General features: G+C 48.6%; 1 protein-coding gene across 1 annotated transcript in view; it reads right to left on the bottom strand.

The window, feature by feature from the left end:
* Positions 1 to 7540: 7540 nt before the first annotated feature.
* LOC119931798 overlaps positions 7541 to 27683 on the bottom strand; it is a 29383-nt gene continuing 9240 nt past the window's right edge. Inside the window, exons 5-12 of the mRNA XM_038750697.1 lie at positions 26201 to 26456; positions 22925 to 22976; positions 22232 to 22304; positions 18110 to 18233; positions 13205 to 13284; positions 10524 to 10670; positions 10015 to 10164; positions 7541 to 7723 (exon numbers count right to left, since the gene is read on the bottom strand). Of these exons, the coding sequence (XP_038606625.1) occupies positions 7719 to 7723; positions 10015 to 10164; positions 10524 to 10670; positions 13205 to 13284; positions 18110 to 18233; positions 22232 to 22304; positions 22925 to 22976; positions 26201 to 26456 (887 nt within the window). The 3' untranslated portion in view covers positions 7541 to 7718. The remainder of the gene's footprint in view (positions 7724 to 10014; positions 10165 to 10523; positions 10671 to 13204; positions 13285 to 18109; positions 18234 to 22231; positions 22305 to 22924; positions 22977 to 26200; positions 26457 to 27683) is intronic.

Here is a 27683-nt window from a genome sequence, read left to right as displayed (position 1 = left end):
CCTCGACGTGTCCAGCTTCTGGGCCCCACTGCCACCGTCGTCACCGGGCACTACGCCCCCAGAGCCCCCTAGGACTCACCTCCTTTCCTCCTCTCACAGGCGGCTGACATCTGCGTCCCCAGGGCAAGCAGGGCCACCAGGAGGTAGAGGCCGTGGGCCATCTTGGTGCCACCACTGGAAAGCCGACAAGGGGAAGGGACTGGCACGCGCTCGCCGCCTTTTGTGTTCCAAGCCGGCCCCATCCTCCCACCAAGGGATTGCAGGATCCAGAGTCTGATTCCACTTGTGCAAGAGCTAATTGGGGTGACGGGGCTCTCATCGGATGTGAATGTGGGCCGTTGGGGCCCCAGCCCGGCCTGGTAATCTAATGCCTCCTCCGACAACCCACGGCCGCAAGGTCTCCCCAAGATGGCAAGCCGGATGGGCGAGCCAGGGAAGGGGGTGATCACCCTGGAGGAAACCAAAGACTTGGGGGGCTCGTTGCAGATACAGACAAGACAGAATGGGGAATCAATCAATCGTATTTATTGAGCGCTTACTGTGTGCAGAGCACTGTACTAAGCGCTTGGGAAGTACAAGTTGGCAACATATAGAAATGGCCCCTAACCAACAGTGGGCTCACAGGCTAGATTAAGACCGTGAACCCCCTGTGGGAAAACCTGATTGCCTTGTAACCTCCCCAGCGCTTAGAACACATAGTAAGCGCTTAATAAATGCCATTATTGTTATTATTATATGTAACCCCGTAGTGCCTCTGTTTCCTCATTTGCAAAATGGGGATTCAATACCTGTTCTTCCTCCTACTTAGACTGTGAGTCCCAAGTGGGACAGGGACTTTGTCCAACTTGATTAGTTTGCATAATAATAATAGCATTTGTTAAGCGCTTACTATGTGCAAAGCACTGTTCTAAGCGCTGGGGGGATACAAGATGATCAGGTTGTCCCACGTGGGGCTCACAGTTTTCATCCCCATTTTACAGATGAGGGAACTGAGGCTCAGAGAAGTTAAGTGACTTGCCCAAGGTCACACAGCAGACAGGTGGCAGAGTCGGGATTCGAACCCACGACCTCTGACTCCAAAGCCCGGGCTCTGTCCACTGAGCCACGCTGCCTGGCGCTTGGGATAGTACTTGGTATATTGAAAGCGCTGAAATACCACTGAAGAAGGTGCAGGACTATATTTTTGCGAATAAAGTGTGCTAAGAGATTCTCTTAGTGATACACTCACTCACTGATTCATTCATTCATTCATTCATTCATTCAATCGTATTTATTGAGCGCTTACTGTGTGCAGAGCACTGTACTAAGCGCTTGGGAAGTACAAGTTGGCAACATAGCGAGATGGTCCCTCCCCAACAGCGGGCTCACAGTCTAGAAGGGGGAGACAGATGACAAAACAAAACATATTAACAAAATAAAATAAATAGAATTCATTCATTCAATCGTATTTATTGAGCGCTTACCGTGTGCAGAACACTGTACTAAGCGCTTGGGAAGTACAAGTTGGCAACATAGAGAGGCGGTCCCTACTGATGTGATTTTCACAACCTACTGCCAATGTAACGTGAAAATATTAAAAGATTCATAGGGTTCCATAGTGCATTAATGGGCTCCCAAGAGCCCCCCCAAACTGACCAAGCAACATTTAAAACAAAGCACAAGGTTACATGATTAAAGAACAGGGTTACACGATTAACTATGTACCATTAGTGAAATAATGATCATAATGATAATAATGACATTTATTAAGCGCTTACTATGTGCAAAGCACCGTTCTAAGCGCTGGGGAGGTTACAGGGTGAGCAGGTTGTCCCACGGGGAGCAGGATTCGGATTGAGTTTTTTGTGTACGTATGTTAATACTGTACCTAATTTTAAAGTGTTTTTTCACATCCTACTTAGTAAAAGGGACCTTGGAGGTAATTGATCTACTCTTATGCTAATAAGCGTTATCTATGCTAAATTGAAGTGGGCTTTAATCAGCTATTCAGTCAGAAGAAGTGCTTAAACCAAGGTAAACTGTGCTAGAGCCCTGTAAGAAGGGAGTGGTTGTTCTTAAATCTGAGTTCAATTATATTGAAAAGAGATTACTTTGAAAAATGAACATTTTTGAAGCCGTAGTATTACATCTAAATATAAATTTCGGGGTGCCTGGGGTTAACAAATCCAAAGTACGTCTTTATAGCTACGTAGTATTTGGTACTTTTTAAGATGCTTAGATATAATCAATGTAGGATTGCGAAAGTAATTGCTAAATTCGTTTAATCCCAGTGTTAAACTCCAATTTTGTGGATTTGGTTGTGTAATACATTTCCATCCAAGGAGTGTAAATTAACCTACCGGGAATTGCAGTGGACAAAGGTTTGGAGAAGCAACGTGGCTCAGTGACAACAGCCCGGGCTTTGGAGGCAGAAGTCATGGGTTCAAATCCCGACTCCACCACTTGTCAGCTGTGTGACTTTGGGCAAGTCACTTCACTTCTCTGGGCCTCAGTTACCTCATCTGTAAAATGGGGATGAAGACTGTGAGCCTCCTGTAGGGCAACCTGATCACCTTGTAACCTCCCCAGTGCTTTGCACATAGTTTGCGCTTAATAAATGCTATCATTATTTTGTGAAACAAGCAAATCGTTTCGGGTCAGGTTTACCCTTTTCCCCCAGCTCTGTGATCAGTTTCCTCTTCCGGAAAGTGGAAATTAAGTACCTGTTTTCCTTCTCCAGAAATGGACTATAATTTTTTTGATATCTATCCCGGTTCATTGCACATAGTAAGCCTGATTATACTCTCATCGTCATCATCAAAACTTCTAGACTGTGAACCCACTGTTGGGTAGGGACCGTCCCTATATGTTGCCAACTTGTCCTTCCCAAGCGCTTAGTCCAGTGCTCTGCACACAGTAAGCGCTCAATAAATACGATTGAATGAACGAATGAATCAAAATCGATACCTAACTTTTTTTATGTTGGCAAGGTTTGTGGGCAGATTTCATTTGGTGAAATGGAGCGGTGCATGGAAGTAAACCAAGATGTAAATCTTTGGACCTGAAAACAATAATCATGTTATTATAATCTAGAGATTAAACCCTCTTCTCAGATTGGCACCTGGACAGTTTCCAGTCCTCTGCCAGTCTCGGCTAGGGGAGGGAGAGTGAAGCAGAGGCCTGTCCACTCCATTCCTAGCTTGGCAGTGGCTAGGCAAAACTCAGGGGCAAAAAACACAGGGGCAAAACTCCCCTGTGTTGGGCACAGGGGCGAAAGGCCAGGGAAGAGACTCAAGTTTACTGCTTGGAAGAAGGCAATGTGTAAACCACTTCCAGATATTTACTAGATATTTACTGAGAAGCGGTGTGGTCCAGTGGAAAGAGCCCGGGCTTTGGAGTCCGAGGTCGTGGGTTCAAACCCCGGCTCCGCCAGTTGTCAGCTGTGTGACTTTGGGCGAGTCACTTCACTTCTCTGTGCCCATCCGCCAAGCTAGCTCTCTTCCTCCCTTCAAGGCCCTACTGAGAGCTCACCTCCTCCAGGAGGCCTTCCCAGACTGAGCCCCTGCCTTCCTCTCCCCCTCGTCCCCCTCTCCATCCCCCCATCTTACCTCCTTCCCTTCCCCACAGCACCTGTATATATGTTTGTACATATTTATTACTCTATTTATTTATTTTACTTGTACATATCTATTCTATTTATTTTATTTTGTTAGTATGTTTGGTTTTGTTCTCTCTCTCCCCCTTTTAGACTGTAAGCCCACTGTTGGGTAGGGACTGTCTCTATATGTTGCCAATTTGTACTTCCCAAGCGCTTAGTACAGTGCTCTGCACACAGTAAGCGCTCAATAAATACGATTGATGATGATGATTACTCTATTATTTTACTTGTACATATCTATTCTATTTATTTTATTTTGTTAGTATGTTTGGTTTTGTTCTCTGTCTCCCCCTTTTAGACTGTGAGCCCACTGTTGGGTAGGGACTGTCTCTATATGTTGCCAACTTGTACTTCTCAAGCGCTTAATACAGTGCTCTGCACACAGTAAGCGATCAATAAATGCGATTGATTGATTGATTGATTCTTTGGGCCTCGGTTACCTCATCTGTAAAATGAGGATTAAAACTGTGAGCCCCCCGTGGGACAACCTGATCACCTTGTAACCTCCCCAGCGCTTAGAACAGTGCTTTGTAGATAGTAAGCGCTTAATAAATGCCATCATTATTTTTATTATTACTAAGAAAACACTACCAGAACGGTTGCAGATGGAAGTGGGGCGTTCTGGGAGAGATGGGTCCATGAAGTCGTTACGGGTCAGAGATGACAAGACAAGCGACTATAGAGTGTTCAGTATTAACAAACCAAAGTCAGTAGATGTGGCTTTCATCTAGAGAAGCAACGTGGCTCAGTGGAAAGAGCCCGGGCTTTGGAGTCAGAGGTCATGGGTTCAAATCCCGGCTCCACCAACTGTCAGCTGTGGGACTTTGGGCAAGTCCCAAAGTCTTCTCTTCACTACTCTGTGCCTCAGTTCCCTCATCTGGAAAAAGGGGATGAAGACTGTGAGCCCCCTGTGGGACAACCTGATCACCTTGTAACCTCCCCAGCGCTTAGAACAGGGCTTTGCACATAGTAAGTGCTTAATAAATGCCATCATTACTAATAAATGCCATCATTACTTCACTTCTCTGGGCCTCAATTCCCTCATCTGGAAAATGGGCCTCAGTTCCCTCATCTGGAAAATGGGAATTAAGACTGTGAGCCCCACGTGGAACAACCTGATTAGTTTGTATCCCCCCCAGTGCTTAGAACAGTGATTGGCACATAGTAAGCGCTTAATAAATGCTATCATTATTATTATTATTATTATTAGAAGGGAGGCCTTCCCAGACTGAGCAGCCTCCTTCCTCTCCCCCTCCCCATCCCCCCAGCCTTACCTCCTTCCCCTCCCCACAGCACCTGTATATATGTTTGTACAGATTTATTACTCTATTTATTTTCCTTGTACATATTTACTATTCTATTTATGTTATTTTGTTAATATGTTTGATTTTGTTATCTGTCTCCCCCTTTCGTTGTCTGTCCCCCTTCTAGACTGTGAGCCCGCTGTTGGGTAGGGACCGGCTCTTTATGTTACCAATTTGGACTTCCCAAGCGCTTAGTACAGTGCTCTGCACACAGTAAGCGCTCAATAAATACGATTGAATGAATAAATGAACGAATGAAGTCGTTATGGGTCAGAGACGACTCAACAGAATAAGACAAGAGACTATAGAGTGTTCAGTATTAACAAACCAAAGTTAGTAGATGTGGCTTTCATCTAGAGAAGCAACGTGGCTCAGTGGAAAGAGCCTGGGCTTTGGAGTCAGAGGTCATGGGTTCAAATCCTGGCTCAGTCCACTGTCAGCTGTGTGACTTTGGGCAAGTCACTCAACTTCTCTTTGCCTCAGTTACCTCATCTGTCAAATGGGGATTAAGACTGTGAGCCCCCCGTGGGACAACCTGATCACCTTGTAACCTCCCCATTCATTCAATCGTATTTACTGAGCGCTTACTGTGTGCAGAGCACTGTACTAAGCGCTTGGGAAGTACAGGTTGGCAACATATGTTAGAACAGTGCTTTGCACATAGTAAGCGATTAATAAACGCCATCACTATTACTATTATTATTATCTTGAAGGTGCCCACAAGATGTTCTAAGAGCTTGCGGCCAGCTTTTGGAGAAAACTGTAAATCACAAGAGGAATGGTGAATACGGTGAGCTAATAGTGGTGTCCGTTAAAATTCAACTGTAAAATATTCAGAATACAGGAAGTGTTCTGTGAGCACAATTGATTCTAGACCGTCGTTGGGTAGGGATGGTCTCTATCTGTTACGGAATTGTACTTCCCAAGCACTTAGTAGAGTGCTCTGCACACAGTGAGCGCTCAATAAATACGATTGAATGAATTTAAAACTCATACTAGCTCTTTGGTTTTCTGTCGGTTGCAAAGTTTTCCTCACTTTTTCAGTTTTGCAAAGTGTGGGCAGGGAATGCATCTCCCAAACGCTCAGTACGGTGCACTGCACACAATAAGCGCTCAATAAATACCAGTGACTGACTGATAGAGGGAGACGAAATGGGATCCTTCAAGCAGGTTGTGACCCCTTAAGTCTCATTAGATCAAAAGTCCCCCTTATTTTTCTGGTATTTATGCCCACCCCTAGGACTTTACGCAGCACGTGGAGATTCACTTATTTATTCACGTATAAATAGATATTCGGTCCGAGACAAGGACTCTATCTTCAAGCGCTTAGTACAGTAAGCGCTCGATAAATACGACTGAATCAATGGATGATTATCTTGTGATAGCCCCAGTGCTTACCACACAGTAAACTTATCATAAATACAGTCATTATCACTTTTGTGCATTTGCCCCATTTAAAGCCTGGTCTTTTCCTTCTGCCACTAAAGCTAAGAGCTTCAAACACTCAGCATGGTATTCTCCATCTAGTAAGCACTCAGTAAATAGCATTGATTGTTTAATTGATAAGGGATGAGAGGGGCAGGTAGTCAGGTGGGCAATAGAGGTGGGGCTGGGCCCTGGAGTGTGGAAGGCTGATTGGGATTAGCTGTGTTGATAGAAAGCTGAAATTGGCCACTTCTCCCAAGGTTTGTAAGAAATTCAGGTCAACAGTCATGGCACAGGACGCTGTGGGGGAGAAAGACTGGTAGCTGAAATGGCAGCTCATTCCTGCAAGTCTCCCAAGCGCCTAGAAAAGTGCTCTGCACACGGTAAGTGCTCAATAAATACGATTCCCGGAATGAAAGTCCAGGCCCCCAAGGGGAAGCAGTGTGGCCTAGTGGAAGGAGCTTGGGAATCAAAGGACCTGGCTTCTAATCCTGCCCCTGCCACGTATCTGCTGTGTGACCCTGGGTAAGTCACTTGACTTGTTGCAAAAGTCTGTAAAACGGGGATTCAAAACCTGTTGTCCCTCCCGCTCAGGCTGTGATCCCGCTCGGGGACCTGATTATTTTGTATCTATCCCAGTGCCGTGCTTGGCAAATAGTAAGTGCTTACCAAATACTATCGCTATCATAATGATGACCAAGCGGCATGGTGTAGTGGATACAGCAGGGACCCGAGAGTCAGAAGGACCTGGGTTCTAATCCTGACCCTGCCACTTGTCTGCTGTCTGGCCTTGGGCGAGTCACTTCGCTATTCTGGGCCTCAGTTCCCTCATCTGTCAAATGGGGATTGAGACTGGGAGCCCCACGTGGGACAGGGACCGTGTCCAACCCCATTTGCTCGTATCCATCCCGGCGCTTAGGGCAGTGCCTGGCATCCAGTAAAGCACTGAACCAGTACCACTACTATTATTATGGGGCTGCTCCCTTCTCTGCCCCAGATAGCCCTCCCCTCTTGTTCACACTTGGACAGAATTGGTCCCCCAAAAGAGGCCCAAAGAGGCTGTTCCCTCATTCTTCTGGGAATGTGCCCCCTCTTTCCCAGCTCCTCTTCTTCCCTCTCCCCACCCGGCCCCTCTCGGAAGGAGCCACCCAAAAATGCCAAGACACAAGCAGGGTGCTGGGGCAGGGGGGAGATGGGGTTTGTTTATTGGTTGCAGTGAGAGGGGGTAGTTACTACAGCAGCGGCAGGAGGGGCAAGGGCAGACCCCTCGAAAGTCACAGAGAGGGGTGGTCCTGGAGCCGGGCAGGCGTCCAATTGGGCCTTAAACCTGGGGACATCTCAACCGCAACCGCTCAATCTGTGGAGAGAGAAAGAGATCAGAGCCCTGGGCCTAGCCACCTTTTCTCTCCCCTTTCCTGACCCCCTCAGTCCTGCATAGCTGTCATTTACTTATTTCTATTTATGTCTTTCTCCCCCTTTAGACTATCAGCTCACTGTGGGCAGGGACTGTATCTGTTAATCGTTCTACCGTATTCTCCCAAGCGCGTAGTACAGTGCTCTGCACCCAGTAGCACTTGATTGAATGAATGTGTCCATTGTTATATCGTATTCGCCCAAGCGCTTAGTACAGTGCTGCGAACACAGTAAGCGCTCAGTAAGTACGATCGAATGAATGTGTCTGTTTATTCTATTGTGGTCTCCCCAGCGCTTAGTACAGTGCTGTACACACAGCACTCAGTAAGTACGATTGAATGAATTAATGTGTCTGTTTATTGTTCTATTGTGGTCTCCCAAGCGTTTAGTACAATGCTCAGCACACAGCAAGCGCTCAGTAAATACGATTGAATGAATGTGTCTGTTTACTGTTCTATTGCGTTCTCCCAAGCGCTTATTACAGTGCTCAGCACACAGTAAGTGCTCAGTAAATAGGAGTGAATAAATGTGTCTGTTTATTGTTGTATTGCGTTCTCCCAAGCGATTAGTACAGTCCTCAGCGCACAGTAAGCACTCAATAGGATTGAATAAATGCGTCTGCTGTTCTATTGTGTTCCCCCAAGCGCTTAGTATAGTGCTCAGCACACAGTAAGCGCTCGGTAAATAGGATTGAATAAATGTGTCTGTTTATTGTTGTTTTGCGTTCTCCCAAGCGGTCAGTACAGTGCTCGGCACACAGTAAGCGCTCAGTAAATGGGACTGAATAAATGTGTCTGTTTATCGTTGTACTGCGTTCTCCCAAGCGGTTAGTACAGTGCTCAGCACACAGTAAGCACTCAGTAAATGGGATGGAAGAAATGTCTGTTCATTGTTGTATTGCGTTTTCCCAAGCGCTTAGTACACTGCTCAGCACACAGTAAGCCCTCAGTAAATAGGATTGAATAAATGTGTCTGTTGTTGCACAGTAAGCCCTCAGTAAATAGGATTGAATAAATGTGTCTGTTTATTGTTGTATTGCATCTCCCAAGCGGTTAGTACAGTGCTCAGCACACAGTAAGCGCTCAGTAAATAGGATTGAAGAAATGTCTGTTTATTGTTGTATTGCGTTCTCCCAAGCAGTGCTCAGCACACTGTAAGCCCTCAGTAAATAGGATTGATTAAATGTGTCTGTTTATATTTGTATCGGGTTCTCCCAAGCCGTTAGTACAGTGCTCAGCACACAGCAAGCACCCAGTAAATAGGATTGAATAAATGTGTCTATTGTTGTATGGCGTTCTCCCAAGCGGTTAGTACAGTGCTCAGCACACAGTAAGCCCTCAATAGGATTGAATAAATGCGTCTGCTGTTCTATTGCGTTCTCCCAAGCGCTTAGTATAGTGCTCAGCACACAGCTAGCGCTCGGTAAATAGGATTGAATAAATGTGTCTGTTTATTGTTGTATTGCGTTCTCCCAAGCGGTCAGTGCCGTGCTCGGCACACAGTAAGCCCTCAATAGGATTGAATCAATGTGTCTGCTGTTCTATTGCGTTCTCCCAAGCGCTTAGTATAGTGCTCAGCACACAGCCAGCGCTCGGTAAATAGGATTGCATAAATGTGTCTATTGTTGTATTGTGTTCTCCCAAGCGCTTAGTACAGTGCTCAGCACACAGTAAGGGCTCAATAGGACTGAATAAATCCCTGCTGTTCTATTGCGTTCTCCCAAGCGCTTAGTATAGTGCTCAGCACACAGCAAGCGCTCGGTAAATAGGATTGCATAAATGTGCCTATTGTATTCTCCCAAGCGCTTAGGACAGTGCTCAGCCCACAGTAAGGGCTCAATAAACCCGAATGAACGAGTGTGAGTGAATGAATGAAGCAGGGCATCTGTAGGCTCCCCCTTGTAGACTGTGAGCCCACTGTTGGGTAGGGAGCATCTCTAGATGTTGCCAACTTGTACTTCCCAAGCGCTTAGTCCAGTGCTCTGCACACAGTAAGCGCTCAATAAATACGATTGATTGAATGAATGAATGAATGAACGATTGAATGAATGAATCTGTGCTCCCTCTTCCCCGTCCCGGCCCCGCCCGGCCGGTTGGCGCGGCCTTTCCCCGCCCAGCAGGGGGAGCCCGCGAGCGGCTCCAGCAGCAGCGCCCCCCCGCCCCCCTCCGGCGGTTCGGAAGGTACCACCGGGCCCCGGGGCGCGGGGGGGATCGTCCGGTTCGCCCAACTTCTTACTTCTTTCTATCCTGACACAGGCCTTCCCGCAGGCTCCCTCGCAGCATTTCTGGCGTTTTCCACAGTCGTAATCGTTCCGGCAGCGGTCCGGAGGGTTGAGCATGGCGCATCTTATGTTCACCACCGGACAGCTCCCCTCTTGCACCACACCTGCGGGCGGGCGGCCGGGGGACAGGCTCAGAGCGGCCCACTCCTCCCTCCCCCCTGCCCAGGGCCTGCTCAGTCTGGGGCAGGACCGTTGGCCCACCTCAGGTTGCCCCCTCGGGTGCCCAGCACGATGACGATACGATCGATCGATTGATTGGTGGAACGACCGATTGAGGCAGGGTTAAGGGGAAGTTCAGAAATGAAGGGGCAGTTGAAGGGTGAGGGGGCAAGAAGTCCTTCCCGACATGCTCCGCGCAGAGAGCCCCTGTTAGCCAGACCCCGGGGCAGGTGGATTCCTCACCTCGGCCCTGGCCTTTCCAGTCCGGCCAAACCGTGACCTTAGGGGTCCCGCCCAGACTTACTTAGCCGAGGCATCACACACTTCCGACCACAGTGAAAGATGCAGCATTTCCTCCCTCTTGAACATTCCTGGTCGGTCTCGCATTGGTTCTGCGTGGGTCTGTAGCACAGACCGTGGTTGAGAGGGCAGCTTCCTGGCCTCTGGCTTCCTGAAGTGTCAAACCGTCCTTGTGAAAGGGGGTCAGCGACTCAACAGGGACCCCGAGCCCTCCACCTGGGTCAATCAATCAATCAATCACATTGATTGAACGCTTACTGTGTGCAGATTACTGTACTAAGCGCTTGGGGAGTACAAGTTGGCAACATATAGAGGCAGTCCCTACCCAACAGTGGGCTCACAGTCTAGACGGGGGAGACAGAGAACAAAACCAACCATACTAACAAAATAAATAGAATAGATATGTACAAGTAAAACAAACAAATAAATAGAGTAATAAATATGTACAAACATATATACATATGCACAGGTGCAGTGGAGAAGGGAAGGAGGTAAGATGGGGGGATGGAGAGGGGGACGAGGGGGAGAGGAAGGAAGGGGCTCAGTCTGGGAAGGCCTCCTGGAGGAGGTGAGCTCTCAGTAGGGCCTTGAAGGGAGGAATCAATCAATCAATCGTATTTATTGAGCGCTTACTATGTGCAGAGCACTGTACTAAGCGCTTGGGAAGTACAAATTGGCATCACATAGAGACAGTCCCTACCCAACAGTGGGCTCACAGTCTAAAAGGGGGAGACAGAGAACAGAACCAAACATACCAACAAAATAAAATAAGTAGGATAGAAATGTACAAGTAAAATAAATAAATAGAGTAATAAATATGCACAACCATATATACATATATACAGGTGCTGTGGGGAAGGGAAGGAGGTAAGACGGGGGGATGGAGAGGGGGATGAGGGGGAGAGGAAAGAAGGGGCTCAGTCTGGGAAGGCCTCCTGGAGGAGGTGAGCTCTCAGCAGGGCCTTGAAGGGAGGAAGAGAGCTAGCTTGGCGGATGTGGGGAGGGAGGGCATTCCAGGCTCGGGGGATGACGTGGGCCGGGGATCGATGGCGGGACAGGCGAGAACGAGGCCTAACGGTGAGGAGATTAGCGGCGGAGGAGTGGAGGGTGCGGGGTGAGCTGTAGAAGGAGAGAAGGGAGGCGAGGTAGGAGGGGGCGAGGGGATGGACAGCCTTGAAGCCGAGGGTGAGGAGTTTCCGCCTGATGCGCTGATTGATTGGTAGCCACTGGAGATTTTTGAGAAGGGGAGTAACGTGCCCAGAGCGTTTCTGGACAGAGACAATCCGGGCAGCGGCATGAAGTACGGATTGAAGTGGGGAGAGACAGGAGGATGGGAGATCAGAGAGAAGGCTGATACAGTAGTCCAGACGGGATAGGATGAGAGCTTGAACGAGCAGGGTAGCGGTTTGGATGGAGAGGAAAGGGAGGATCTTGGCACTGTTGTGGAGCTGAGACCGGCAGGTTTTGGTGACGGCTTGGATGTGAGGGGTGAATGAGAAAGCGGGGTCGAGGATGATACCAAGGTTGCGGGCTTGTGAGACGGGAAGGATGGTAGGATGGAAGGATGGTAGTGCCGTCAACAGAGATGGGAAAGTCAGGGAGAGGGCAGGGTTTGGGAGGGAAGACAAGGAGTTCAGTCTTGGACATATTGAGATTTAGGTGGCGGGCAGACATCCAGATGGAGATGTCCTGAAGGCAGGAGGAGATGCGAGCCTGGAGGGAAGGGGAGAGAGCAGGGGCAGAGATGTAGATCTGGGTGTCATCAGCATAGAGATGATAGTTGAAGCCGTGGGAGCGAATGAGGTCACCAAGGGAGTGAGTGTAGATCGAGAACAGAAGGGGACCAAGCACTGAACCTTGGGGAACCCCCACAGTAAGGGGATGGGAGGGGGAGGAGGAGCCTGCAAAAGAGACTGAGAATGAACGACCGGAGAGATAAGAGGAAAACCAGGAGAGGACGGAGTCTGTGAAGCCAAGGTCGGATAGCGTGTTGAGGAGAAGGGGGTGGTCCGCAGTGTCGAAGGCAGCTGAGTGGTCGAGGAGGATTAGGATAGAGTAGGAGCCGTTGGATTTGGCAAGCAGGAGGTCATTGGTGACCTTTGAGAGGGCAGTTTCGGTGGAATGTAGGGGACGGAAGCCAGACTGGAGGGGGTCGAGGAGAGAGTTGGTGTTGAGGAATTCGAAAAGGGAGGAGAAATAGTTTTGTCTGGCAGAGGAGAGGGCTGAGTTAAGGCAGGAAAGGATAAACTCGAAGTGAACGAGGATGGCATGGTGTTTAGACTTTCGCCAGCAGCGTTCGGCAGCTCGAGCATAAGAGCGAAGGAGGCGGACAGTGGCGGCAGTGATCCAGGGCTGTGGGTTAGTGGTACGAAAGCGGCGAAGGGAAAGGGGAGCGAGTGAGTCTAGCTGAGTAGAAAGGGAAGAGTTGAGAGCAGTAATCTGATCATCAAGACTGGGCAGAGAGGAGAGGGAGGCGAGGTGGAGTGTGAGGCACTCAGAAAGATGGATGGGGTCAAGAGAGCGGAGATCTTTGTGAGGGAGTAATGTGGATTTACAGGGGAAAGGAGTGTGAGTGAGGAGGCAGGTCCAGACAAGGGACATTCACACACATTGCTCCAGAAACAAAAGTTCCTCCTCTGCCCCCCAACCCCTTCCCTTCCAGCTGTGGCAGCGGCCTTCACTTACCCACTTGAGCCCAGAACACCTGAAGGGTCCCCAGAACGAGGATGACGGCCAAGGGGAAGAGCCCGCTGGACGCCATGGTGCTGGGTAGCAGCAGAACCCTGGCCCCCGTGATTTATTTCCTCCCTTCCTGGCTGGGAGGGCTTGGCAAGAAGAGTTTCTGACGCTGCTGACACGAACTGTTGAAATTAATTTAATCTGCCTTCTCAGCCCAGCATTTCCAGTAAGCAGAAAGTAACCTGCCCTGGGGCCCCGTTTCCCTAGGACAATCGATCCATCGTTCAGTAGTATTTATTGAGCATTTACAGCATGCAGAGCTGTGTACTAAGCGCTTGAGAGAGTACAGTACAACAGAGTTGGTAGACACTTTCCTGGCTCACAAGGAGCTTTCAGTCTAGAGGGGGAATTGGACACTAAAGTAAAGTAATAATAATAATAATAATAATTACCATTGATTGATGGAGTATGAGAAGCGGCGTGGCTCAGCGGAAAGAGCCTGGGCTTTGGAGTCAGAGGTCATGGGTTCGTATCCCAGCTCTGCCAATTGTCAGCTGTGTGACTCTGGGCAGGTCACTTCACTTCTCTGGGCCTCAGTTCCCTCATCTGTAAAATGGGGATGAAGACTGTGAGCCCCCTGTGGGACAACCTGATCACCTTGTAACCTCCCCAACGCTTAGAACAGTGCTTTGCACATAGTAAGCGCTTAATAAATGCCATTATTATTATTATTATGGATTTACCTTCAGGGGACTTGGCTGTTAAATGAAGTGGCAAGTTTTTGGATTTCCTCAGATGGCTTTGTGAGTTCCTTTTCCTCCTCCAGCGCCTCCCCTGACTGACCTTCTGAGAGCCAGTTCTGCCCCGAATAATAATAATAATAATAATGATAATAATATTTGTTAAGTGCTTACTGTGTGCAAAGCACCGTTCTAAACGCTGAGGGGATACAAGGTGATCAGGTTGTCCCACAGGGGCTCACAGTCCTAATCCCCATTTTACAGATGAGGGAACTGAGGCACAGAGAAGTGAAGTGACATGCCCAAAGTCACACAGCTGACAATTGGTGGAGCTGGGATTTCAACCCATGACCTCTTACTCCAAAACCCGGGCTCTTTCCACTCCTGGGGTTGGGATCCCGCTATGGAACTCAGTTCCAGTACTCACTCTCCCACACCACTCCCACAATCATGACCAGCGCTCAGCGCTTAGAATAGTGCTCGGCATGTAGTAAGCACTTAACAAATGCCATTATTATTATTATTATTATTATTACTGACGGCTTATTCTGTGCTGTAGGCATTCAAAATCATCACGTCAAACACAGTCCCCATCCCACATGGGGCTCCCCAAGAGGGACGCTATAACAGATACATTTCCTGCCCACAGCTAGCTTACAGTCTAGAGGGGCAGGCAGGCAAGAAAGAAATAAAGGACAGATACGGACAAAGTGCTGTGGGGCTGGGAGGGAGGAAGGATGAATAAAGGGCGACCCAGAAGAGAGTGGGAGAAGAGGAAAGGAAGGCCTTGGTCAGGGAAGACATCTTGGAAGAGACATCCCTTCGATAAGGCTTTGAAGGCGGGGAGAGTCACCGTCTGTCCGGTTGGAGGAGGGAGGGCACTCTAGGCCAGAGGCAGGATGTGGGTGAGAGGTTGGCGGCGAGATAGACGAGATGGAGGTCTAGTCACCTCCTTCTCACCTGCCTCCTCACTCACACTCCTCTCCCCTGTAAATCTATACTACTACCTCACAGAGACCTCCGCTCTCTCAACTCCATCCATCTTTCTGAGTGCCTCACATCCCACCTCGCCTCCCTTTCCTCTCTACCCAATCTTGATGATCAGATTACCGCTCTCAACTCTACCCTCTCTACTCAATCAATCAATCAATCGTATTTATTGAGCGCTTACTGTGTGCAGAGCACTGTACTAAGCGCTTGGGAAGTACAAGTTGGCAACATATAGAGACAGTCCCTACCCAACAGTGGGCTCACAGTCTAAAGGGGGGAGACAGAGAACAACACCAAACATACTAACGAATTAAAATAAATAGAATAGATATGTACAGGTAAAATAAATAGATAAATAGAGTAATAAATAAGTACAAACATATATACATATATACAGGAGCTGCGGGGAAGGGAAGGAGGTAAGATTGGGGGAGCTCAGCTCGACTCCCTCGCTCCCCTTTCCCTTCGCCGATCTCGTACCACTAAACCACAGCCCTGGATCACTGCCACTGTCCGCCTCCTTCGCTCTTACACTCGAACAGCTGAACGTTGCTGGCGAAAGTCTAAACACCATGCCAACCTCGTTCACTTCAAGTTTATCCTTTCCTGCCTTAACTTTGCCCTCTCCTCTGCCATACAAAACTATTTCTCCTCCCTTATTGACACCCATGCCCATCATCCCCGTCAGCTCTTCTGTACCTTTAACTCCCTTCTCAGGACCCCTGTTCCTCCCCCTCCTCCTTCCCTCACCCCTAACGATCTGGCCTCCTACGTCATTAATAAAATCCATCAAGTCTGAGCTCCCCAAAGTCACCCCCCCCCCGCTTCTCCAACCCCCCGGCCCTCAAACCTCCCCGGTACTCCCTCATCCTTCCCAGCAGTATCCTCAGAGGAGGTCTCCTCCTTCCTCTCAAGTGCTACTCCGGCCACCTGTACTTCTGACCCCATTCCCTCTCATCTTATGAAATCTCTCGCTCCGTCCCTCCTCCCCTCCTTAACTTCCATCTTCAACCGCTCACTCTCCACGGGTTCCTTTCCCTCTGCATTCAAACATGCCCACATCTCTCCCATCCTAAAAAAACCCTCTCTTGACCCCACCTCACCTTCTAGGTATCGCCCTATCTCCCTCCTACCATTCCTTTCCAAACCCTCAAACGAATCGTCTACACCCGCTGCCTCGAATTCCTCAACGTCAACTCTCTCCTCGACCCCCTCCCATCTGTCTTCCGTTCCCTTCATTCCACCGAAACTGCCCTCTCAAAGGTCACCAGTGACCTCCTGCTTGCCAAATCCAACGGCTCCTACTCTGTCCTAATCCTCCTTGACCTCTCAGCTGCCTTCGACAATGTGGACCACCCCCTTCTCCTCAACACGCTATCCGACCTTGGCTTCACAGATTCCGTCCTCTCCTGGTTCTCCTCTTATCTCTCCGGTCGTTCATTCTCAGTCTCTTTCGCGGGCTCCTCCTCCCCGTCCCATCCCCTTACTGTAGGGTTTTCTCAAGGGTCAGTTCTTCATCCCCTTCTGTTCTCTAACTACACTCACTCCCTTGGTGAACTCATTCGCTCCCACGGCTTCAACTATCACCTCTAGGCTGATGACACCCAGATCTACATCTCTGCCCCTGCTCTCCCTCCCTCCCTCCCTCCAGGCCCGTATCTCCTCCTGCCTTCAGGACATCTCCATCTGGATGTCTGCCCACCGTCTAAGACTCAACATGTCCAAGACTGAACTCCTTACCTTCCCTCCCAAACCCTGCCTTCTCCCTGACTTTCCCATCTCTGTTGACGGCACTACCATCCTTCCCGTCTCACAAGCCCGCAACCTGGGTGTCACCCTCGACTCCGCGCTCTCGTTCGCCCCTCACATCCAATCCGTCACCAAAAACCTGCCGATCTCACCTCTGCAACATCGTCAAGATCTGCCCTTTCCTCTCCATCCAAACCGCTACCCTGCTCGTTCAATCTCTCATCCTATCCCGACTGGATCATTCCATCAGCCTCCTCTCCGATCTCCCATCCTCCTGTCTCTCCTCACTTCAATAATAATAATAATAATAATGGTGGTATTTGTTAAGCGCTTACTGTGTGCAAAGCACTGTTCTAAGCGCTGGGGGGGGGACGGGCTACAAGGTGATCAGGTTGTCCCACTTTGGGATCACAGTCTTAATCCTCATTTTACAGATGAGGTAACTGAGGCGCAGAGAAGTTAAGTGGCTTGCCCAAGGTCACACAGCTGACAAGTGGCAGAGCCGGGATTCAAACCCATGACCTCGGACTCTGAAGCCCTCACTCTTTCCTCTGAGCCCCGCTGCTTCCCCATGGTGGCCGGGCTGGCTGGGCTGGGCTTTATCTTCCCCGCTGCTTCAATCCATACTTCACGCCGCTGTCCGGATCGCCTCTGTGCAGAAACGCTCTGGGCATGTTACTCCTCTCCTCAAAAATCTCCAGTGGGTTATCAATCAGCCTACGCATCAGGCAAAAACTCCTCACTCTTGGCTTCAAGGCTGTCCATCCCCTCGCCCCCTCCTACCTCACCTCCCTTCTCTCCTTCTCCAGTCCAGCCCGCACCCTCTGCTCCTCTGCCACTAATCTCCTCACTGTGCCTCGTTCTCTCCCGTCCTGCCGTCGACCCCCGGCCCACGTCCTTCCCCGGGCCTGGAATGCCCTCCCTCCCCACATCCGCCAAGCTAGCTCTCTTCCTCCCTTCAAGGCCCTGCTGAGAGCTCACCTCCTCCAGGAGGCCTTCCCACACTGAGCCCCCACTTTCCTCTCCCCCTCCTTCCCCTTCCCATCCCCCCCGCCTTCCCTCCTTCCCCTCCCCATAGCACCTGTATATATATATATATATATATATATATATATATATATATATATGTATGTGCGTTTGTACATATTTATTACTCTATTTTACTTGTACATATTCATTCTATTTATTTTATTTTGTTAATATGTTTTGTTTTGTTGTCTGTCTCCCCCTTTTAGACTGTGAGCCCGCTGTTGGGTAGGGACCGTCTCTATATGTTGCTAACTTGTACTTCCCAAGTGTTTAGTACAGTGCTCTGCACACAGTAAGCGCTCAATAAATATGATTGAATGAATGAATGAATAGTGAGAAGGTGAGCATCTAGGAGTGAAGTGTACGTGCTGGGTTAAAAGAGGAGAGTATCCTCCACACATGCCCATTCCAGAGTTGTTGCGTGTCTGGGCCCGCCAGTTCTATGCTAGGAGACTGGCCAGGATCCAAAAGCTGGCTGTCTGACAGCCTGTCCTTGCTCTTTAATTTCAAGGCCGACTCAGGGGTCACTGCGCCGAAACCAGTATTGACCGAGGTAATGCCAGAGAAACTGTTCAAGGATCCAGGAATGGTGGTTTGAGCCCCGAAGGCTGCTCTGTCTATTTGCTTCAGTTACGAGCTCCCCGCTTTATCCACCAGCCTTGCCGGGGGGTCAACTGGCCTCCTCGGTTTATTCATTATAATAATGACGGCATTTGTTAAGCGCTTACTATGTGCAAAGCACTGTTCTCAGCGCCGAATTGATTCATTCAATACAATTGTATTTATTGAGCAGTTACTCTGTGCAGAACACTGGACTAAGCACTTGGGAGAGGACAATACAACTGTGAACAGGCACATCAACTGCCCACAGTGAGCTCACAGTCTGGAGGAGGAGAGACAGAAAGCATTCCAAATAATGTAAAATGACAGATATGTACATAAATGCAGTGGGGCTTGGAGACGGGGGAAGAACCAAGGGAGCCAGTCGGGGTGACACGGAAGGAGTTGGGAGATGAGGAAATGTGAGGAAGGCCTCTTGGAATAAGGCTTTGAAGCTGGTGGGGAAGGAGAAGGGAGTAATTATTTGGCGGATTTGAGGAGGGAGGGCTTTCCAGGGCCAGAGGAAGGACGGGGGGCAGGGGTTGGTGGAGAGACAGGCGAGATCGAGGAAGAGTGAGAAGGCTAGCACCAGAGGAGCCAAGTGTGCGGGCAAGGGGATGGAGTGCTTTAAAGCCAATGGCGAGGAGTTTTCTGTCTGATACAGAGATGGATTTGCAACCACTGGAGATTTTTGAGGAAGGGGGTGCTGCGTCCTAAATGTTTCTGTAGACAGGTGATCCGGACAGCGGAGTGAAGTACAATAATAATAATAATGATGGCATTTATTAAGCGCTTACTGTGTGCAAAGCGCTGTTCTAAGCGCTGAGGATGCTACAAGGTGATCAGGTTGTCCCCCGGGGAGCTCACAGTCTAATCCCCATTTTACAGATGAGTCAACGGAGGCCCGGACAAGTGAAGTGACTTGCCCAAAGTCATACAGCTGGCAATTGGCGGAGCTGCGATTTGAACCCATGACCTCTGAATCCAGAGCCCGGGCTCTTTCCTACCGAGCCACGCTGCTTCTCGAGTGTGGAGTATGGAGTGGGGAGAGACAGAAGGTCAGCAATGAGGCTGATGAGGTAATCTAAGCAAGGTAGGATGAGTGATTGTATTAACGTGGTAGCAGTTTGGATGGAGAAGAAAGGGCAGATTTTCACAATGTTGTGTAGGCAGGATTTGGTGATGGATCGAATACGGGGGCCAAATGAGAGAGAGGAGGCAAGGGTGAGGCTTAGGGTACGGGCTTGTGAGATAGGAAGGATGGTGGTTCCGTCTACAGTGATGGGAAAGGATAGGGTCTAGGTGGGAAGATAAGGAGCTCTCTTTGAACATGTTAAGTTTGAGACGACGGGAGGACAACCAAGTAGAGAGATCTTGAAGGCAGGAGGAGATTCACTCATTCAATCGTACTTATTGAGCGCTTACTGTGTACAGAGTACTGTACTAAGTGCTGGGGAGGATACAAGGCAATCAGGTTGTCCCACGTGGGACTCACAGGCTTAATCCCCATTTTCCAGATGAGGTAACTGAGGCACAGAGAGATAAGTGACTTGCCCAAAGTCACACAGCTGACAATTGGCGGAGCCTGGATTTGAACCCACGGCCTCTGACTCCCAAGCCCGGGCTCCTTCCATTGAGCCAGGCTGTGAGCCCAATGCGAGACTGCAGAGTGAGAGAGAGATCAGGGGAGGAGATGTCGATTCGGGTGTCATCTGCCTAGAGATGGTAGTGGAAGTCGTGGGAGCGAATGAGTTCTCCAAGGGAGTGAGTATAGGTAGAGAAGAGAAAGACCCCTCCACACAGTTAAGGGGTGGGAGGCAGAGGAGGAGCCCACGAAGGAGACTGAGAACGAATGTCCAGAGAGATGAGAGGAGAACCGGGAGAGGTCGGAGTCAGTGAAGCCGAGGTTGGATAATGTCTCCAGTAGAAGGGGGTGGTCCACAGGGTCAAAGGCAGCTGAGAGGTCGAGGAGGATCAGGATGGAGTAGAGGCCGTTGGATTTGGCAAGAAGGAGGTCATCGGTGACCTCTGAGAGGGAAAGGGACAGAAGCCACACTGGAGGGGGTCTGGGAGAGAATTGGAGGAGAGGAATCTGAGACAGCGGACGTAGACGACTCGCTTCAAGGAGTTTGGAGAGGAATGGCAGGAGGGAGATGGGGCGATAACTGGAGGGGGCCGTGGGGTCAAGGGAGGGTTTTGGGGGCGAGAGGGGAGACGTGGGCATGTTTAAAGGCAGTGGGGAAGAAGCCACTGGAGAGCGACCGGTTGAGGATGGCGGTTAAGGAGAGACAGGGTGAGAGTTTTGATAAGATCTCCTGCCTTTGTGGTTGCACGCATGATGGTCACTGAGAGACGGACTGGTCCAGACGGCTGTCGAACGTCGTCATCCGAGTCACGGGACCAGATTACGGTGGAAGAAAAACTTCACGAACTCTGCTTAAAAAGGGTATGTCAGAGATGAGTTTGTTACTACTAGCGCTTCTTCCAGCACTAGCAGGGAGAGGCGATGGAGAGGCAGAGGTGCCCCTGCCTCTGACAAGGCCAACTCTGGTTTGAGTAAATCAGAGCTTCTTTATACCAGAACAGCCTCTAATTTAATCAAAGTACAAGGGATGATAAATACTGCAGAATGGACAGCGACCCCCCTTGGGTGGGGTTTTCGACCTTGTTCTCACTGTGCCCACTCAACCCCACTAAAGGAATAGCTTCCTCTTGCTTTAATAATAATAATTACGGTATGTGTTAAGCGCTTACCGTGGGCCAAGCACTGTCCTATGCGCTTGGGGTCGATACGGGTAATCGGGTCGGACAGAGTCCCTGTCCCACATGGGGCTCGCACTCTCAATCCCCATTTTACCGATGAGGTGACTGAGGCCCGGAGAAGTAAAGTGACTTGCCCAAGGTCACACAGCAGATAAAAGCGGTGGAGCTGGGATCAGAACCCGTCACCTCTGCCTCCCAAACCCGTGTTCCAGCTACTAGACCACTACTCCTACAGAAGCAAAGTGAAGTTGTGAGCCCGTTGTTGGGTAGGGACCGTCTCTCTACGTTGCCGACTTATACTTCCCGAGCGCTTAGCACAGTGCTCGGCACACAGTAAGCCCTCAAGAAATACGATTGAATAAATGAATGACCCCGCCCCAAACAAGCAACGTGGTTTAGTGGGTAAAGCCCGGGCTTGGAAGTCAGAAGGGCCTGGGTTGTAATCCCGTCTCCTGTGTGATCTTGGGCAAGTCACTTCACTTCTCCGGGCCTCAGTTACCTCATCTGTAAAAATTAATGATGACATTTGTTAAGCGCTTACTATGTATGTGCCGGGCACTGTTCTAAGCGCTGGGGGTGTTACGAAGTGATCACGTTGTCCCACGTGGGGCTCACAGTCTTCATCCCCATTTTATAGATACAGTAACTGAGGTGCAGAGAAGTTAACTGATTTGCCCAAGGTCTCACACCAGACATGATCATCATAATGGCATTTATTCAGCGCTTACCATGTGCCAAGCACTGTTCTAAGCACTTGGGGGGGGGGGATACAAGGTGATCAGGTTGTCCCACGTAGGGCTCACAGTCTTCATCCCCATTTCCAGATGAGGTAACTGAGGCACAGAGCAGTGAAGTGACTTGCCCAAAGTCACCCAACTGACATGTGGCAGAGCCGGGATTTGAACCCACGACCTCCGACTCCAAAGCCCGGGCTCTTTCCTACTGAGCCACTAGGTGGGGGAGACAGGATTAGAACCCATGACCTCTGATTCCCAAGCCCGGGCTCTTGCCACTGAGCCACGCTGCTTCTCTAAAGGGGATTGAGACTGTGAGCCCATGTGGGAGAGGAACTGTGTCCCACCTGATTAGCTTGTAACTACCCCAGTGCTTAGAACAGTGCTTAGCCCCCAGTAGGCGCTCAATAAGTGCCACAGTTATTTACAGAGCAGCATGTGGCAGCATAGCGCAGCCATGGGGAGAGATGGCAGCACCTGCAGCGACCGAGTGGGTGGGGGCTGGCGAAAGAGGAAGGTCTTTAGAGAAACCGAGGTGTGAGGCACCGGGCCTCATTCGTTGAATCGTGTTTATTCAGCTTTTACTGTGGGCAGGGCACTGTACTAAGCGCTCGGGAGAGTAGACTAGACTCAGGGAATGGGGCAGGAGGAGGCATGCGTGGGGGATTCCTTCAAGAGTTACAGTTCTAGGAAGGGCTTCATGATACGTCATTTGATGTGTTGGACGGGGACTGTGTCCAATCTGATAAATTGGCATCTACCCCAGTGCTAGGACGGTGCTTAGCACTTAGAGCCTCCGGAATGCCATTTTTTAAAAAAATATTAATGATGGTATTTGTTAAGCGCTTACTCTGTGCAAAGCATCTGCATGGAGATGAACCAGGTAGCTTCTGAAAAGGGAAATCGTAGCTACTAATCCGATTGGGTACAGTGCTCTGCACATAGTAAGTGTTCAATAAATATGATTGATCCCGGTTCTTTGAACCAGTGGACATAAAAAGCCAGAGGATGGATTCCAGCCCTGCCCCTGGTCCTAATGTATGGCCTGGGGCAAGTGGCTTAAACTCTTTGGGCCTCAGTTTCCTCACCTATGAAATGGAGCTAATTAATACCTGCCTCACCCTACGTTTGTAGGGGTGCTGGACAAAATGAGGAAACCAATATAAAAGAACCCTGGAAAAAATGAAAGCGTTGATCAAGAGTATCGTTGTTGATAGATCAATCAATCAAACAATCAGTTGTATTTACTGAGTGCTTACTGTGTGCAGGGCACTGTACTAAGCACTTAAAATTTTTTTAATAATAATGGCATTTATTAAGGGCTTACTATGTGCAAAGCACTCTTCTAAGTGCTGGGGAGGTTACAGGGTGATCAGGTGATCCCACGGGGGGGGGGGTTCACGGTCATAATCCCCATTTTACAGATGAGGTAACTGCGGCGCAGATAAGTGAAGTGACTTACCCAAAGTCACACAGCTGACAATTGGCGGAGCTGGGATTTGAACTCATGACCTCTGACTCCAAAGCCCGGGCTCTTTCCACTGAGCCACGCTGCCTCCCTACCCCTTCTAGACTGTGAGCCCACTGTTGGGTAGGGACCGTCTCTATGTGTTGCCAACTTGTACTTCCCAAGCACTTAGTACAGTGCTCTGCACACAGGAAGTGCTCAGTAAATACGAATGAATGAATGATAGGGAAGCAGTGTTGCCTTGTGGAAAGAGCACGAACCTAGCCCAATCCATCACAACCGTGCTGCTTTTACTATATCCAGAGGTCTGTACTAAGCGCTCCCTGCTCTCAAAAATCGTAAAAATTGCCCGGGGAGACTGCCACTAAACTGATGCAGAGAACGGAGGGAGGAAGCAAAGGGATGCGTAAGATGAGTTAACTTTGGAAGCAGATTGTGGGACTGGGAGTCACAAGATCATGGGTTCTAATCCCCACTCCACCACTTGCCTGCTGTGTGACCTTGGGCGAGTCACTTCGCTTTTTCGAGCCCCAGTTCCCTCATCTGTCAAACGGGGATTGAGACTGGGAGCCCCACGTGGGACAGGGACCGTGTCCAACCCCATTTGCTCGTATCCATCCCGGCGCTTAGGGCAGTGCCTGGCACCCAGTAAAGCACTGAACCAGTACCACTACTATTATTATGGGGCTGCTCCCTTCTCTGCCCCAGATAGCTCTCCCCTCTTGTTCACACTTGGACAGAATTGGTCCCCCAAAAGAGGCTCAAAGAGGCTGTTTCCCTCATTCTTCTGGCAATGTGCCCCCCCTTTCCCGGCCCCTCTTCTTCCCTCTCCCCACCCGGCCCCTCTCGGAAGGAGCCACCCAAAAATGCCAAGACACAAGCAGGGTGCTGGGACAGGGGGGAGATGGGGTTTGTTTATTGGTTGCAGTGAGAGGGGGTAGTTACTACAGCAGCGGCAGGAGGGGCAAGGGCAGACCCCTCGAAAGTCACAGAGAGGGGTGGTCCTGGAGCCGGGCAGGCGTCCAATTGGGCCTTAAACCTGGGGACATCTCAACCGCAGCCGCTCAATCTGTGGAGAGAGAAAGAGATCAGAGCCCTGGGCCTAGCCACCTTTTCTCTCCCCTTTCCTGACCCCCTCAACCCTGCATAGCTGTCATTTACTTATTTCTATTTATGTCTTTCTCCCCCTCTAGACTATCAGCTCACTGTGGGCAGGGAATGTGTCTGTTAATCGTTCTACCGTATTCTCCCAAGCGCGTAGTACAGTGCTCTGCACCCAGTAGCACTCGATTGAATGAATGTGTCCATTGTTATATCGTATTCCCCCAAGCGTTTAGTACAGTGCTGTGAACACAGTAAGCGTTCAGTAAGTACGATCGAATGAATGTGTCTGTTTATTGTTCTATTGTGGTCTCCCCAGCGCTTAGTACAGTGCTGTGCACACAGTTAGCACTCAGTAAGTACGATTGAATGAATGAATGTGTCTGTTTATTGTTCTATTGCGTTCTCCCAAGCGCTTATTACAGTGCTCAGCACACAGTAAGCGCTCAGTAAATAGGATTGAATAAATGTGCCTGTTTATTGTTGTACTGTGTTCTCCCAAGTGGTTAGTGCAGTGCTCAGCACACAGTAAGCACTCAATAGGATCGAATAAATGTGTCTGCTGTTCTATTGCGTTCTCCCAAGCACTTAGTATAGTGCTCAGCACACAGCAAATGCTCAATAGGATTGAATGTGTCTGCTGTTCTATTGCATTCTCCCAAGTGCTTAGTAGTGCTCAGCACACAGCAAACGCTTAGTAAATAGGATTGAATAAATGTGTCTGTTTATTGTTGTATTGCGTTCTCCCAAGCGGTTAGTACAGTGCTCAGCACACAGTGAGCACTCAATAGGATTGAATAAATATGTCTGCTGTTCTATTGCGTTCTCCCAAGCGCTTAGTATAGTGCTCAGCACACAGCAAGTGCTCAATAGGATTGAATGTCTCTGCTGTTCTATTGCATTCTCCCAAGTGCTTAGTAGTGCTCAGCACACAGCAAGCGCTCGGTAAATAGGATTGAATAAATGTGGCTGTTTATTGTTGTATTGCATTCTCCCAAGCAGTTAGTACAGTGCTCGGCACACAGTAAGCACTCAATAGGATTGAATAAATGTCTGCTGTTCTATTGCGTTCTCCCAGGTGCTTAGTATAGTGCTCAGCACACAGCAACCGCTCGGTAAATAGGATTGCATAAATGTGTCTGTTGTTGTATTGTGTTCTCCCAAGCGGTTAGTACAGTGCTCAGCCCACAGTAAGCACTCAATAGGATTGAATAAATGTCTGCTGTTCTATTGCGTTCTCCCAAGCGCTTAGTATAGTGCTCAGCACACAGCAACCGCTCGGTAAATAGGATTGCATAAATGTGTCTGTTTATTGTTGTATTGCGTTCTCCCAGGCGGTTAGTACAATGCTCAGCCCACAGTAAGGGCTCAATAGGACTGAATAAATCCCTGCTGTTCTACTGCGTTCTCCCAAGCGCTTAGTATAGTGCTCAGCACACAGCAAGCGCTCGGTACATAGGATTGCATTAATGTGTCTATTGTTGTATTGTGTTCTCCCAAGCAGTCAGTACAGTGCTCAGCCCCCAGTAAGGGCTCAATAAATCCGAATGAAGAGTGAATGAATGAAGCAGGGCATCTGTAGACTCCCCCTTCTAGACTGTGAGCCCACTGTTGGGTAGGGCCCGTCTCTAGGTGTTGCCAACCTGGACTTCCCAAGCGCTTAGTCCAGTGCTCCGCACACCGTAAGCGCTCAATAAATACGATTGAATGAATGAATGAATCTGTGCTCCCTCTTCCCCGTCCCGGCCCCGCCCGGCCGTTTGGCGCGGCCTTTCCCCGCCCAGCAGGGGGAGCCCGCGAGCGGCTCCAGCAGAAAGCCCCCCCTTACCCCCCCACCGGCGGGTCGGAAGGTACCACCGGTCCCCGGGGCGCGGGGGGGGGATCTGCCGGTTCGCCCAACTTCTTACTTCTTTCTATCCTGACACAGGCCTTCCCGCAGGCTCCCTCGCAGCATTTCTCATCTTTTCCACAGTCGTAATCGTTTCGGCAGCGGTCCGGAGGGTTGAGCATGGCGCATCTTATGTTCACCACCGGACACCTCCCCTCTTGCACCACACCTGCGGGCGGGCGGCCGGGGGAACAGGCTCAGAGCGGCCCACTCCTCCCTCCCCCCTGCCCAGGGCCTGCTCAGTCTGGGGCAGGACCGTTGGCCCACCTCAAGTTGCCCCCTCGGGTGTCCAGCGCGATGACAACACGATCAATTATTTATTTATTTTACTATTTATTTATTTATTTCACTATTTATTTATTCTACTTATTTATTCATTCATTTCCCTTGTTTATTTCACTTATTTATTTATTTATCTTGCTATTTATTTATTTCATTCATTCATTCATTTATTTATTTATTTCACTTATTTATTTATTTATTTTACTTATTCATTCATTCATTTCACTTATTTATTTATTTAACTTATTTATTTATTTATTTTACTTATTTATTAATTCATTTCACTTATTTATTCGTTTCACTTATTTATTTCACTTATTTATTTATTTCACTTATTTATTTTACTTGAACAAATCCATTCTATTTATTTTATTTTGTTAGTACGTTTGGTTTTTTTGATCTCCGTCTCCCCCTTTTAAACTGTGAGCCCACTGTTGGGTAGGGACTGGCCCACCTCAAGTTGCCCCCTAGGGTGCCCAGCACGATGACAACACGATCGCTTATTTATTTATTTTATTATTTATTTATTTATTTATTTATTTATTTATTTATATTTATTTCACTATTTATTTATTCTACTTATTTATTCATTCATTTCACTTGTTTATTTCACTTATTTATTTATTTCTTTTACTATTTATTTATTTCACTTATTCATTCATTCATTTCACTTATTTATTTATTTATTTCACTTATTTATTTATTTATTTCAATTACTTATTCATTTCACTTATTTATTCATTTCACTTATTTATTTCACTTATTTATTTATTTATTTCACTCATTTATTTATTTTACTTGAACATATCCATTCTATTTATTTTATTTTGTTAGTACGTTTGGTTTTGATCTCCGTCTCCCCCTTTGAGACTGTGAGCCCACTGTTGGGTAGGGACTGGCCCACCTCAAGTTGCCCCCTAGGGTGCCCAGCACGATGACAACACGATCGCTTATTTATTTATTTTACTATTTATTTATTTATTTATTTCACTATTTATTTATTCTACTTATTCATTTCACTTGTGTATTTATTTCACTTATTTATTTCTTTCACTATTTATTTATTTATTTTACTTATTCATTCATTCATCTCACTTATTATTTATTTCACTTATTTATTTATTTATTTTACTTATTCATT

The sequence above is a fragment of the Tachyglossus aculeatus genome, chromosome 8 (assembly GCF_015852505.1).
Source record: "Tachyglossus aculeatus isolate mTacAcu1 chromosome 8, mTacAcu1.pri, whole genome shotgun sequence".
In the NCBI taxonomy this organism is placed as follows: Eukaryota; Metazoa; Chordata; class Mammalia; order Monotremata; family Tachyglossidae; genus Tachyglossus; species Tachyglossus aculeatus.
Note: the sequence above shows the minus strand (reverse complement) of the source record. Positions and strands in the feature narration are given on the sequence as shown.